General features: G+C 38.3%; 2 protein-coding genes across 3 annotated transcripts in view; one reads left to right on the top strand and one right to left on the bottom strand.

Annotated features, from left to right (window-relative positions):
* LOC101890545 (uncharacterized) overlaps positions 1 to 15,695 on the top strand; it is a 189,712-nt gene that overhangs the window by 85,302 nt on the left and 88,715 nt on the right. The gene's annotated exons all lie outside the window — the stretch shown is intronic.
* LOC131801019 (uncharacterized) lies at positions 7,246 to 15,675 on the bottom strand. 2 transcript variants are annotated; one of them, XM_059118944.1, is made up of 2 exons: positions 8,018 to 15,675; positions 7,246 to 7,948 (listed from the first exon to the last, which is right to left on the bottom strand). In XM_059118944.1, exons 1-2 carry the CDS (start codon positions 14,849 to 14,851, stop codon positions 7,676 to 7,678), a joined length of 7,107 nt encoding a protein of 2,368 aa, XP_058974927.1. In that variant the 5' UTR covers positions 14,852 to 15,675; the 3' UTR covers positions 7,246 to 7,675. The 2 variants fall into 2 exon arrangements, with proteins under 2 accessions (XP_058974927.1, XP_058974928.1); XM_059118945.1 differs by having other exon boundaries at positions 7,769 to 7,948; positions 8,023 to 15,675.

Raw genomic sequence — 15,695 nt, 5'->3', positions numbered from 1 at the left:
TTCATGCAAAGAAGCTCGTCTTCGGTGGAGTATAGACAATTTAAAATTCAAATGAACCTCCACGAAGAGAATTCTATAAAAATAATCTTTTTTCGGTGACAAGACCACGCAATTGGGCTTCCATGGAAGAAAAATAATAAAAATTGTCTTCTTTGGAGTGAAGACAATACAAAGAACTTCTATGGAAAGAAGATCGCCCAACTGGTCTTCAGTGGTGAAAAAACCTTTCAGTCATCGAAATGTCACTATTTGGGGGGGATGACCATAAACTTGTCTTTTTGAAGGGAAGACCATCCAACTATTTCCTAAGGATAGAAGACAATCCAACTGGTATTTGTTGGAGAAGAGAGAATTCTAGAGAAGTCGTCTTCCATAGAGTAAATATAATGGGAGGAGAAAATTTCATAAAAATGCTCTTTTTTGAGAGAAGCTACATCCCCATGGAAGAAAATACCACACAAGGATCTTTCATGCGTCTTCGGTGGAGAATAGACAATTTAAAATTCAAATGAACCTCCACGAAGAGAATTCCATAAAAATAATGTTTTTTCAGAGATAGAACCACGCAATTGGGCTTCCATGGAAGAAAAATAATCAAAATCGTCTTCTTTGGAGAGAAGACCATACGAAGGTCGTCTATGGAACGAAGATTGCCCAAATGGTCTTCTGTGGTGGTAAGACCTTTTATCATCGAAATGTCATTATTTGGGGGGGAGGACCATAAACTTGTCTTTTTGAAGGGAAGACCATCCAACTATTTCCTAAGGATAGAAGACAATCCAACTGGTATTTGTTGGAGAAGAGAGAATTCTAGAGAAGTCGTCTTCCATAGAGTAAATATAATGGGAGGAGAAAATTTCATAAAAATGCTCTTTTTTGAGAAAAGCTTCATCCCCATGGTCTTATGTGGAAAATACCACACAAGGATCTTTCATGCAAAGAAGCTCCTATTCGGTGAAGAAAATATAAATATATACAATTTTTTGAACCACCACAAAGAGAATTCCATAAAAATAATCTTTTTCGGAGATAAGACCACACAATAGAGCTTCCATGGAAAAACCATCCAAATTGTCTCCTTTTGGAGTGAAGACAATACAAAGAACTTCTATGGAAAGAAGATCGCCCAACTGGTCTTCAGTGGTGAAAAAACCTTTCAGTCATCGAAATGTCACTCTTTGGCAGAGAAGACCATAAACTTGTCTTTTTTTTGAAGGGAAGACCATCCAACTCTTTTCTAAGGAGAGAAGACAAGAGAGAATTCTAAAAAGTCGTCTTCTATAGAGTAAACATCGTGGGAGAGGAGAGAATTTCATAAAAATACTCTTTTTCCGAGAGAAGATCCATCCCCATGGTCTTATGTGGAAAATACCACACAAGGATCTTTCATGCAAAGAAGCCCCTATTCGGTGGAGAAAAGCCAATTTAAACGATTTTCAAATTAAGCTCTAGGAAGTTCCGTAAAATTAATCTTCTTTTAGATATAAGATCCCCCATTTAGACTTTCATGGTAGAAAAGCCATCGAAATTTTCTTCTTTGGAGAGAAGACCATATAAAGGTCTTCTATGAAAAGAAGATCGCCCAACTGGTCTTCAGTGGTGAAAAGACCTTTCAGTCATCGAAATGTCACTCTTTGGCAGAGAAGACCATAAACTTGCCTTTTTTTGAAGGGAAGACCATCCAACTCTTTTCTAAGGAGAGAAGACAAGAGAGAATTCTAAAAAGTTATCTTCTATAGAGTAAACATCGTGGGAGGAGAGAATTTCATAGAAATACTCTTTTTCCGAGAGAAGATCCATCCCCATGGTTTTATGTGGAAAATACCACACAAGATCTTTCATGCAAAGAAGCTCCTATTCGGTGGAGAAAAGCCAATTTAAACGATTTTCAAATTAAGCTCAAGGAAGTTCCGTAAAATTAACCTTCTTTTAGATATAAGATCCCCCCAATTAGACTTTCATGGTAGAAAATCCATCGAAATTTTCAAAAAGGTCTTCTATGGAAAGAAGATCGCCCAACTGGTCTTCAGTGGTGAAAAGACCTTTCAGTCATCGTAATGTCACTCTTTGGCAGAGAAGACCATAAACTTTTATGAAGAGAATACCATTCGAGAGAAGACCCATACAAATGGTCTTATATGGAAAATATCCTACAAGGGTCTTTTGTGCAAAGAAGCTCGTCTTCGGGGGAGAAAATCCAATTTAAAAGATTTTCAACTGAACCTCTAGTGTTTTTGGAGATAACTTCACCTAATTCGATTTCTATGGAGAGAAGGAAACGCAAATGGTCTCTTATTGAAAAATGGAAAGATTCTTCTCTTTAAAGAGACCATTTTTATTGTATTTTCTCTGTTGAGGGTCATTTGGATGTTATTTCCTACATGGAGGACCACTTGCCAGTGTTCTCTCCAAAGAACACTGTTTAGATAGGCTTCTCTCTATAGAAATCATTTGGATGCTTTTTATGCTCCATAGCAGACCATTTTTATGGTACTTCCTTCATCGAAAGAGGTTTTAAAGTTTGGATTTTCATTGAAGAGAATACCATATAAATGGTCTACTATAGAGAGAGAAAAGCATCCAAATATTTTCTATAGGATAGAGATAAGGCCATGTAACGAGTCCTCCAAGGAGAGAAGACTACCAAGTTGCTTTCCATGTAATAAATAACATCTAAATCATCCTCAATAGAGACAATTCCACAAAAATAGTCTCTTTAAGAGAGAGGATCATCCAAATGAACTACTATGAAGATAAAGCCAAAGAACCTTCGGAAATGGGTTTATTTACAGAAATTCAATTCAAAAGAAATTCAATCCACTGGAGATAAGACTATCCAATTGCCCCTCTGTAAAAAATAGAACATCCACTTCGTCTTTTATAAAACCAGTAAAGAAAGTCTTAAAGTCGGGCGGGCCGACTTTATGATACCCTACACCACTTTGCTAATTTAGTAGAGCTCCACATAACAATTAAAAGTTTTTATGGGAGAATTAAATCATACAAGCCACGATTACAATTCTAATTTAAAATTCAAAGGACTAAATATGCCGAAGCATTTGTATCTTTTCACTTCGGGCTTGTATTGCCCATTTGGTGCACAATTAATTTGAAATCGGATAAAAATATATATGGGAGCTATATCCAAATCGGAACCTATCTCGATAAAATTTAGCAAATGTATTTCTGAGCTGTATTTGATATATTTCCCCAAATATTGTTGTTGCATAGTGTATATTACGGCGGCGATGGACAAAAATAACAAATCGGATGAACAATATATATGGGAGCTATAGCTATATCTGAACCGTTCTTCACCAAATTTGACATACTAGCTTCTAGACTCAATTCGGTCGTAAGTGCCAAATTCCATCCTATTTGGACAAATATTAGACGTTTGGTGCACAATAAAAGGTAAATCGGACGAAGTTATATATGGGAGCTATATCCTAATCTGAACCGATCTCGATAAAATTTAGCAAATGTATTTCTGAGCTGTATTTGATATATTTCCCCAAATATTGTTGTTGCAAAGTGCATATTACGGCTGCGGAGGACAAAAATAACAAATCGGATGAACAAAATATATGGGAGCTATAGCTATATCTGAACCGATTTCCATCAGATTTGACATACTTATTTTCAGGCCTAATTTGGGTGTATATGCAAAATTCTATACAATTCGGGCTGATATTACACGTTTGGTGCACAATAAAAGGCAAATCGGACGAAGTTATGTATGGGAGCTATATCTAAATTTTGACCGATTATCTCCAATTTCAATAGGGTTCGTCCTTGGGCCAAACAAATGATTTGTGCAAAATTTCATTTGGATAGGGCAATAAATGCAAACTGTAGTTTGTTTACAAAAATACATGGACAGACGGACGGACAGACGGACGGACGGACATGCATAAATCGACTCAGAATGTGATTCTATGCAGATCATCAAAAGGAACTATGGGTCTATCTCGTTTCCTTTTGCCTGTTACAAACAAATGCACAAAGACATAATACCCTGACCACCTTGTGGTGTAGGGTATAAAAAAAGAAAAAAACCTCAATAATCTTCCTCTCCGCAGAGGGCCTCATCTAAATGGAGAATTCCATTCAAAATCAGGTTTATTAAATCTGCACACTTTTTAAGCTAAAACAATTTACATACAACTTCCCACGGATCTGCCACTAAAACTACTGTGAGCGGTTGAGTGTGTGGAACAAAAATTTCAATTATTTTCTTTTTTTATAGCCCTCCTGCTTCCCCAACCCGCTCCCGAGGCCACAAACTAATGACACGAGAAATATTTATTGAGAATGTGATTTTTAATTACAGGACTAAATTGCTGCTACCTTTTTGACCTTTTCGACAGTCGACAACCAAGCGATGAACATTCAAAGGCCGTCATCAATTAAGCGACACAGTCAAGCGACAAGTTTGTCAGTCACTCAGTCGGTTAGTCAGTCAGCCATGTGCAAATTAAAAGCAGCAAAAGGTTAAAGTTTAAAAGTTTTCAGCCAGGCCAAATGGGCGTTGAGGAAGGGTAATTGCTGCTGTAAAGATGCAATGGCATGGCAGGGCTTGTTTTTAATGAAATTTCTAAAGAGGATGTTAATTTAAGTAGACTCGATGGAGTAAATATTCATTTTGAAAGTTCATTTAGCAAAGCACTTTCTCTATCTTCTCTGCCATAGCTTTTGCCATGATTTTATAGCGAAAGTTGTGGACTATGGGGGCGGGTTTAATGCAAATGATTGATGTTAATTTAAGTGGTTAGCAACAGGTTGAGAGATTTTGCTATGGATTAGATAAAATGTACTACACATAATTAGTGTCATCTGGATTGGGAATTTTTAAACATTCAAAAATCTTTGAAGAACTTCAAATGGATAAAAAATGCCTAAATAGTAGCATGAAGAACTTTTAAACAAAAGCCTTTTAATGGTGAAACGAAAAGTAAAATGGCCAACTGAAGTCATATTATGAGGCATAGATTTGGCAAAGGTATTAAATGGAGAGAAGACATTTTTCGAATAAACCAAATCTTTTACTATATCTTGTACAGAAAAGAAGTCTCCTACAGACCTTCTCAAGGTTTTTAGAGGCTCTCTCAAGGTTCTCTATAGAAAAAAAACTTTTTCAAGGTCTCCTACTGACAGGAGACCATCTCAAGGTCTTCTATTGACCGAAAACAAACTCAAGGTATTCCATAGAGAGAAGGTCTTCTCACGGTATTACATGGAGAGTAGACCTTTCCTTCCCAGGACCTCTCAAGGTCTGCCAAAAACAGAAGATCTTCCCAAGGTCTTCGATAGATAGATAACCTTCTCAAGGTCTTCGAAATAGAGAAGACCTTCTCAAGGTCTGCTATAGACAGAAGATCTTCACAAGGTCTTCGATAGACAGAAGACCTTTCCAAGGTCTCATGGTCTTCTAGAGGCTCTCTTCTATAGATCGAAGACCTTCTCAAGGTCTTCTATGGACCGAAGACCTTCTCAAGGTCTTCTATAGACCGAAGACCTTCTCAAGGTCTTCTATAGACCGAAGACCTTCTCAAGGTCTTCTAAAGACCGAAGACCTTCTCAAGGTCTTCTATAGACCGAAGACCTTCTCAAGGTCTTCTAAAGACCGAAGACCTTCTCAAGGTCTTCTATAGACCGAAGACCTTCTCAAGGTATTCTATAGACCGAAGACCTTCTCAAGGTATTCTATAGACCGAAGACTTTCTCAAGGTCTTCTATAGACCGAAGACCTTCTCAAGGTCTTCTATAGACAGAAGACCTTCTCAAGGTCTTCTATAGACAGAAGACCTTCTTAAGGTCTTCTATAGACAGAAGACCTTCTCAAGGTCTTCTATAGACAGAAGACCTTCTCAAGGTCTTCTATAGACAGAAGACGTTCTCAAGGTCTTCTATAGACAGAAGACAGAAGGTCTTCTATAGATAATAGACCTCCTCAAGGTCTCCTATAGACCGAAGACCTTCTTAAGGTCTTCTATAGACAGAAGACCTTCTCAAGGTCTTCTATAGACCGAAGACCTTCTCAAGGTCTTCTATAGACCGAAGACCTTCTCAAGGTCTTCTATAGACCGAAGACCTGCTCAAGGTCTTCTATAGACCGAAGGCCTTCTCAAGGTCTTCTATAGACCGAAGACCTTCTCAAGATCTTCTATAGACCGAAGACCTTCTCAGGATCTTCTATAGACCGAAGACCTTTTCAAGGTCTTCTATAGACAGAAGACCTTCTCAAGGTCTTCTATAGACCGAAGACCTTCTCAAGGTCTTCTATAGACCGAAGACCTTCTCAAGGTCTTCTATAGACCGAAGACCTTCTCAAGGTCTTCTATAGACCTTCTCAAGGTCTTCTATAGACCTTCTCAAGGTCTTCTATAGACCGAAGACCTTCTCAAGGTCTTCTATAGACCGAAGACCTTCTCAAGGTCTTCTATAGACCGAGGACCTTCTCAAGGTCTTCTATAGACCGAAGACCTTCTCAAGGTCTTCTATAGACCGAAGACCTTCTCATGGTCTTCTACAGACCGAAGACCTTCTCAAGGTCTTTTATAGACCGAAGACCATGTCAAGGTCTTTTACGATCTTCCCTTCCCAAGGCTTTCCACGGAAGAAAGACCTTCCAAAAGTTGGCTATGGAAAGAAGACCTTCTGAAGGTCTTCTATTGGAAGAAAACCTTTTAAATGTCTGGTATCAAAAGAAGATCTTCTCAATCTATTGTATGGAAAAAAGATCTTATCAAGGCTGCTCTATGCCTATCTAAGTTGTACCATATACAGGGGGCCTTTTTGTAAGTCTCCTCTGGACAGAAGATCCTTGCAAGTCTTCTTACAGGAATTCTCTAGACAGAAGACCTTTTCGAATATTCTGTTGGAAGAATGTAGAGTCTACTGTTGGCAGAAGACCTTTTGAATGGGTTCTATGGATAAAATATCCTTTAGGCGTCTTTTTTGGACAAAATTTCTTCTGTATTTCTTTTTGCTAGAGAATACGTTATGATTGCCTTTCATGTTCAGAAAACCATTCACGTTCTTCTTTCCATGGATATTCCATGTACAGGAACCCCTTAAAATATATTTTAGAAACAGAAGGCTCCTTATGAGTATTCTCTGGAAACCCCCTTATGCGCTTTCAATGTTAAAAAGATGTTTTAAGGGTCCGATATTCACAAAAAATGTTCAAATATATTTCACTGGCAGAAGACCCTTGTTAGCGGGAGAATCAAATTCTAGAACTTGTTTGTTCGTTTGTCAGTTTAATTCTAATTTTATTGAACAAAATGTATTACTTAAGTGCTAGTACACAACAGAAATCTTAGGGGGGTTTAATCTTATGCATCTACTTAAGGCTACAAACACTTGACATTTCTAATTCTATGCATAGGCCTAATGCAACACACAATTGCTGTGATCTATATTTACTCCCCAGCTGAGCGCATGTTTATGGGAGAATATTCTTTATTATCAATGCGTCTCCAGCAGCATGAAGTGTTATCATCCCTTATGCTCTTATCTTTCATGCACACACATTTACAAGTACTCTAGAATGTTGGGTTAAAATTACATAAACATTTTATAGCCTAAATCACTTAACGATCTAATTTATTGCAGCAGTCTTTCATGTTCATAGTTTTATGAACATTTTCCCGGGCGGCAAATAATTTATTTAGACATCCTGGCCTCGGGGAAATTGAATTTCGGTTATGCGTTTTAATTTTTTCTGTCTTCTTATAAATAAAATAATTAGAATTATTATTACTATAATTACTAAAATAAAAGCTACGTGTGATGAGATGTGATGGAACTTCAAGCCTCGCAATTCCACATTTTCTTTCTTCAACTTGTCCACGAATTTCTTTAGCTCGTCAATTTCTTGATGATGATTGATAAGTATATTTCCAAGGGGTTTGATTGATTCTTTTTCGTCCGGACTTACATCCTTCAAAAGAAACGAATGGAATTCTGTGTTTATCTCGTTATGAACTCTATGCACAGCTACCAACGTTACTTTACCGATCCTCGCTGTACAGTCTGCATCCAGCGTGAGAATTCCTTGCTTTGGAAGTTCCATAATCGTCTGTTGTTTGTGAGAGCATTGCAAATGAGCTGTTGTACTTGAAAAGGTTTTAAAAAGCCAATTGCCATTTCGTTTCAATGGCATCCAATAAGGCATTCGTTCCACTTCGTCATAGGCGCAGTTTAGTTTTATGTGCGGTCTCAGAGGAGATAATTCACAATTATTTGTAGTTGCATCTCTCCATGGAAAATTCTCTTCGCACATTATCTCCTTACCCAACGTCTCTTTGCACTCATTCAGCATAGGCTGTGTTAAGAAATGAAAAGAATCCAGCTCAAAATTATATACAATGTACGGGGAATTCACCCGGGCTATCAATATCGTATTTCCTTCTTCAAATGGTATCGGAATTACTTTGTAAAACTGGGATGACTGCCGATTGAACAGCGGTATTTTTATATTAATTACCAGTTGGGACCCCACAAACGATCCGTGGCACGTCATCAAATGTAAGATCTCTTTTAATTCCATTCCTGTACGCTTTCCTGGCAGTACATATTTTTCAGGCAGAGCATCTCGTATTTTTACTATCTCTGCTTGTAATTGTTTGGGTGTTATCAGGACGGGATGAAACTTACCGCTGTTTACATCAATTAATGCATCAACAACTTCTTTTTGGACTTCGTCACATTCTTCCAAAAGCTCATGAATTTGTTTTGCTATTATAAAGAATCGTATGGATTCTCTATACACGAAGTAATTCTCATTCATTGTAGCACTTATGTTCTCAATTTTGCCTTTGATATCCGAAAAGTGCGAATTCACTTCCTCTGTGGTTTTCCTTAAAAGATTTACTGTAGCGTCGACTACAGATGTCTGTTGTTTTGCTAACTTCTTCAAATCCTTTTGGTTGGCTAATAGATTTTTCATATTGCTCTCCATAGCTACTCGATCGTCATCGTCCATTATCCCAAATGCCCAGTGTTGAAACGAACCTACAAATTTCAACGGAGCTCCTCTTTTTTGACGATTGTCTTCTCTGAGGAATAATCGATTGTTGGTCTTTATCTTATTAATCTTGAGTTCCATATTGTTAATCGTGGACCAACACTGCTCCTCAAAAGTTTGAAGTCGTGGGCATAAGCTTTTTGATGTTTTCAGCAATTCGGAAGCCAGGTCTAATGTTTCTAAATATGGTTTCAGCTCAAAGTACACAACCATATTCCATGATGAGGAAACCATGTGAATTTGAGACATGGGATCCAAATATACCGCAGCCGAACTATTCAGTTCATGTACAGATGATGCCTTGGTAGATATTAGTAAAAATAAGTTCAGCATCATTGCCCACGTTATTGGTTGTTTCCTTATTTTTCGCTCACATCTTGTCATATTAGTATGTGTAATTTCCGCCTGTTTTTCCTGTCTGGGCAATTCTTCAGATTCCTCGTCCATATGCTCCAATGGACATAATTTGTTAATTGGCCTCTTTATCACGCCGTCTTGTGTTTTAACTGTCACAATCCTTACAACTCCGTCCTTCCCTGGATGGACTTCTACCACCTTGGCCAGTGGCCATCGCGCCGCGTGCGTTTCTTCGTTTTTCAATATCACCACATTGCCTATTTCCACATTATTATTTTGTTTCTTCCATTTCATTCGGTTTTGTAATGTGGTTAGATACTCCTCTTTCCATCTGCTCCAAAAATGACTTTTAATTCGTTGTAGCAGTTTCCATCTATTAAGACATCCTAAGTTACCTTCATCGATAGTCGCCGGTGATTCTAACATCGGACGGCCAATTAAGAAATGTCCAGGTGTTAAAGTGTCAATATATTCTGTACCGCTTCCAAGTTCATGTAGCGGCCTCGAATTTAATACTGCTTCAATCTGAGATAGCACCGTACTCAACTCCTCGTAAGTCAATTTCGTATCACCAATTATTCTTTTTAGGTGATATTTCATGGACTTCACTGCTGCTTCCCAAATTCCTCCAACGTGAGGAGCTGCCGGCGGAATGAAATGCCAACTTATTTTTTCATTTTCCAAAATGGGAGCTAACTTCGTGTTGTTTTTAACGGCATCCAAAAAGTCTCTGTCAAGCTGCCTTGCTGCCCCTACGAAGTTCGTTCCGTTGTCTGAATATAAGTCGGTTGATTTTCCTCTTCTCGCGAAAAATCGCCTTAGCGCCGCCAGAAATGCTTCCGTTGTAAGTTCGCTGACAGCTTCCAAATGAACCGCCTTAGTTACCATGCATACGAACACCGCTACGTAACCCTTCATAGCCTTCACTCCTCTTGTTTTGGAGCACCGTATTTGTAGCGGACCCGCATAATCAATGCCACAGTGTTGAAAGGGTTGATTTATACTGACACGGTAAGCTGGTAAATTTCCCATCAATTGATTTCGCACTTCACCTCTAAAGCGCGTACATCTTGGACAACACCTAATGCAAAGTTTTATCCTATTTTTAGCTCCAATAATCCAATATTTTCGTCTTAGTATATTTTCCATAAGTCGATTTCCTCCATGCATCGTTTGAATATGACAATTTCGAATGATATTTCCCGCTAATCTTGACTTTTGAATAATTATTGGATGCTTTTGGTTATAGTTCAGCTCTGACAAAGCAAGTCTTCCACCAACCCGCATTATGCCATTTCGATCCAACTGTGGATGTAGTGAAGCTATTTTACTTTGATGATCCACCGTTCCCAATGTCTTCAATTTCCTTAGTTCCACTGGCCATTCTCTTTCTTGATGTAGTTTTATTATCTCCATCTCTGCTTCTTCCAACTCTTTTGCCGTCAAATGCTCATTTACTGCTCGCTTCTTTTTTAGCCCTTTTATAAAACGCAGTAGATAAGCCATTACACGTATCTGTTTCTTAAATGACGAATACTTCATCATACTTTCATATAAGTGGTTTTCAGTCGAAAACTTTACTGTTGTTGCTACTGTTTGATTTATGTTGCTTTTTGGCCAATCTTGTTCATCTTTTTTCAGCCATTCGGGGCCTTCCCACCACAATGTATTGTTTGTCAAAGTCTCCGGTGGGACACCCCTTGAACCCATATCTGCTGGATTCTCCTTTGACTTGACGTAGCCCCATTTCGCTTCGGGTATTCTCTCCAAAATATCCATCACCCTTGTTTTTATGAACTTATCCTTGTTTTTGGAGTTGTGAATCCATGCCAAGGAAATCATGGAATCACTCCAAGCAAAAGTTGGTGTTGCTGACTTCAATACTCCTTTGATCTTCTGTAGTAGTTTAGCCAATAGATGTGTTGCACAAAGTTCCAGCTTTGGAAGCGTCTTCCTATTTTTTACTGGATTTACCTTACTTTTTGCAGCCACTATGGTCACCTGCGAATTTACCTTAAGGTATACGACTGCTGCATAAGCCTTCTCGGAAGCATCTGCAAACCCATGTAACTGTGCAGTTTTGTCTTCCAATATTCCAAACCATCTTGGAATCCTTAAATTTTCTAAAGCAGGCAGACTGTATGTAAACTGCCGCCAATCTCCACTCAATTTCTCCTCCAATGGCACATCCCATTCTATTTGTTGTATCCATAACTGCTGTATAAATAGTTTTGCTGTTACCGTGACTGGCGTCAGCCAACCTAATGGATCGAATATTTGTGCCAGTCTTGACAATGCTATTCGTTTTGTCAACTTGTCTTCTTTTTTAATTTGCATACTAAATGTAAAGCAATCGATCTGTGGATTCCATTGTAATCCCAATGTTTTCAAGCATTCATCTTCTTCTATTCTCAGCACTTCATTTTCTTCATTCAATTTCACCGCACTCAATACTTCAGGAGAGTTTGATATCCATTTTCTTAAATGAAACCCATAATCCTCCAGTTGCAGCGTTATCTTCTTCTGCACCTCCCTGCATTCTTGTTTTGTATTCGCTCCTGTTAAAAGGTCGTCCATGTAGAAATCTTCTTTGATCCTCTGAGCGATTTCTTGATTCTGGCATCTATTTCCAATTTCTATGAGCGATCTTACAGCCAGAAATGGTGCTGATGCAGTGCCATATGTTACCGTAGTAAGTTTATATTGTTGGATAGGCTCCGACGGATTACTCCTCCACAACACATGTTGGTATTCCTGGTCTTCTTTTTCAACTTTAATCTGACGAAACATTTTCTCCACATCAGCTGAGATGACAAACTTCCACGATCTCCACTTTGTTACAATGTCAAATATATCTTTTTGAAGCCTTGGTCCCACGTGAAGTATGTCATTCAGCGACTTCCCATTTGAAGTTGTCGATGAAGCATCAAATACCACTCTAACTTTTGTGGTTAGACTTGTTTCACGTACCACTGCTTGGTGCGGCATATAATACAAAGCCTTCTTACTTGGATCCACCTTTACCATTTGGCCCATGGATATGAGCTCGTTCATTGTTTTCTCGTACTCTGACTTTAATTCCGCATTATTTTCTAATCTTTTTTCCAAGTTTATAAACCTCGCCATGGCTCTTTTATATGAATCTCCCAAATCTTTTTCTTCAATTAACGGCAAACGCACGACAAATCTTCCTGAATTGTCTCGGCGTGTTGTGTCTTCATATAACTTAAGGCAGTATTCGTCTTCTTCGGTCGTTTTTTCATCTTCTATTTCCTCTATTTCCCAGAACCTCTCAATTGTTGTTGTTGCTGCCGATTTCTTTATGTTCAATCCAGGATTTACTACTACTGTTCCAGATAAAATCCAACCCAACTTCGTATTTTGTCCCACAATTTGCTCATCGTGGCGAACTCCTTCTTCCAATATTTGTGAGTAAAGATCGGCTCCAATGACTAAATCGATTCTTTCCGGGCTGTTGAAATTTGGATCTGCCAAATTTACATTTCTCCATTTATCCACGTCATATTGAAACCTTCTGTCGGGATGTGCTGATGCAAGTGCTGGAAGGACTAGTGCTTCTGCCTTAATCATTATGTTGCTCAAAAATCTGGGTCGTAGTTCCAGTGCAACTTTAGATTTCGCCACGCCAACTAGGGTCTCTCCTAGACCTTGTAACCTCACTTCTGTCTTCTTCCTTGGTAGCTGCAACAGTTGAGCCGCGTCCTCTGATATGGATGTAATTTGTGATCCTTGGTCTATCAGCGCTTTGACTGTTACAAATTCTCCATGCAGTGATTTTATACGAACTTGGGCTGTTGCTAGCAGAACATTTGTTGTTGTATTGGTGGTCATTGCTTTCGTATGTCCTCTTCGCTCTAAATGCATCACTGTGATGTGATTCATTCCACACTTCTGGCATTTAATTTCATTGTAACATTTTTTATCCTTGTTGTGGCTTAAGCATCTGAGGCAGACCTGTGCTGATCTTGCCCAATTGTATCTTTCATTCGAAGATAACGCCGAAAATTTTCTGCACCATGCGATATCATGTCCGCTCATTTTACAGAACTTACATTGTTTTAATTCCGCTACCACTGCTGATTTTTCTTGGAGTTTGTACAGTCCTATGTTATTGTGTTTTCTGCCTACTGAAGCTTCCAAGGCTTGAAACTGCTGCTCCAGGAAGTCCATCACATCCTCAAGTTTTTGGATGTCCTTGGATTTCTTTACATTCTGCTCATAAAGAATAAGCCCATCCTTATCCAGTTTCCGTATAATTATTCGGGCTAAAATGGGATCCGCTTGCTCTAGGGGAATATCCATTGCTTTCAACGCCTGAATACTTTCATTTACATTGTCCAGCAAATTTCTTATGCTTATTGCTGACAGGCTGTTGATGTTTTGATGGTCCAGTATTCTATCTACCAATTTAGTGAATAAAATTCTCCTGTTGCCATATCTTTTTTCCAGTAATTCCCATGCTGCTTCATAATTTGCCTCGGTCACTTGAAGATGTTGCACCAAGCGAAATGCCTCTCCTTTTAGATTTGTCTTGAGGTAGTACAGTTTTTGAACTTTTGATAATTTGGAGTTTTCATCAATCATCTTTTTAAATAAATCGTGAAATGAACTCCACTCTTCCACATGACCACTAAAGGATGGTATTTGAACTCTTTTTAGTTCTACTTCCAGTGACTCCTCTTTAAGACCATCTATCCTTCTTATCATATCCTGCATTTTGCTCTCAAACTTTTCTTCAATTTCTTCAAATTCGAGATCTACCTCTTCCATTCCATGCACCGTTGAGAGCTCGAGATGCAATTTCCTAATTTCATCCATATGCTTCTCCCACGATGACTTCATGTACTCCAAAGCATATTTTGATAGTCCAGCTAAATCGCTTTCAACGGCATCGGCGAGTTTGTTTACTTTTTTCCTGAATTGGTAGATGATTGCGCTTACTTTTATATTCGCCTGATTGCCCATTGGTGATGATTCTATATGGGTTTGTCTTTCTTCCTCATTTTCTCTTTTATTCTTCTCGAACATCAACATAAATTGTTGCATTTGTTGTTGCATCTGTTGTTGCATTTCCTCTTGGAAGGCCTTTAACTGTTGATCGAGCATTAGCCCATGCACTTCGGGCTCTGCTTCTTTTATTACCCTTTGCGGTTCTCGCTCGACCTCTTCTTCCAAACTCGCTAGGAGTTCCTTTGCTTTTCCATAGTTCAAGTTGATGAGATCCCAAACATTTTCTTTGAAATAGGGATCAGTGTTTTCGCCATGCACTCTCAGCATTTCGTGGTTCGTAGTGGCTTCCTTCATTTTGCTTTCCAGGGATCGTAGTGTGTCACCCATGGCTGCTTTCCGAACCATGCCTGCTTGCAGTTTTTCCTTAATCCCAATTACCTCTTTAAGGAGTAGGCTTTGGAGCTTATACAAGTTATGTCTCGACGCCATTTTTCCTTGTTTTGTGAAGCAAGTAAAATTTGTAGTTTTAGCTTCTTTTCTTTTAATGCCCCTGTGGCTTTTTTCAAAATTATTCTGTTTTATTTTTTTGCTTTTGTTGCCCCTATGGCTTTTTTTGATTTTTTCTTTGCCCCTATGGCTTTTTTTGTTTTTTCTTTGCCCCTATGGCTTTTTTTTTGTTTTTTATTTGCCCCTATGGCTTTTTTTTGTTTTGCCCCTATGGCTTTTTTTTTGTTTTTTATTTGCCCCTATGGCTTTTTTTGTTTTGCCCCTATGGCTTTTTTTTCTGTTTTGTTTTTTTTTTACAAAAATATAATTCTCTTTTTTTTTTTTGAAATATATTTTTGTGGCCGCTGGTTTTTTTTTTTTTGTCGAAGGACCAATGTTAGCGGGAGAATCAAATTCTAGAACTTGTTTGTTCGTTTGTCAGTTTAATTCTAATTTTATTGAACAAAATGTATTACTTAAGTGCTAGTACACAACAGAAATCTTAGGGGGGTTTAATCTTATGCATCTACTTAAGGCTACAAACACTTGACATTTCTAATTCTATGCATAGGCCTAATGCAACACACAATTGCTGTGATCTATATTTACTCCCCAGCTGAGCGCATGTTTATGGGAGAATATTCTTTATTATCAATGCGTCTCCAGCAGCATGAAGTGTTATCATCCCTTATGCTCTTATCTTTCATGCACACACATTTACAAGTACTCTAGAATGTTGGGTTAAAATTACATAAACATTTTATAGCCTAAATCACTTAACGATCTAATTTATTGCAGCAGTCTTTCATGTTCATAGTTTTATGAACACCCTTGTTGGTCAGAGTAC

The sequence above is a fragment of the Musca domestica genome, unplaced genomic scaffold, assembly GCF_030504385.1.
Source record: "Musca domestica strain aabys unplaced genomic scaffold, Musca_domestica.polishedcontigs.V.1.1 138, whole genome shotgun sequence".
Taxonomy (NCBI): Eukaryota; Metazoa; Arthropoda; class Insecta; order Diptera; family Muscidae; genus Musca; species Musca domestica.
Note: the sequence above shows the minus strand (reverse complement) of the source record. Positions and strands in the feature narration are given on the sequence as shown.

Bases quoted from the DNA above. Each gene is read 5' to 3' on its own strand.
- LOC131801019 (XM_059118944.1), bottom strand. From the start codon at position 14,851: ATGGCGTCGAGACATAACTTGTATAAGCTCCAAAGCCTACTCCTTAAA. The intron at 7,949-8,017 runs GTAACGTTGGTA...TTTCTTTTGAAG, and splicing joins GTACAGCGAGGATCGGTAAA to GATGTAAGTCCGGACGAAAA.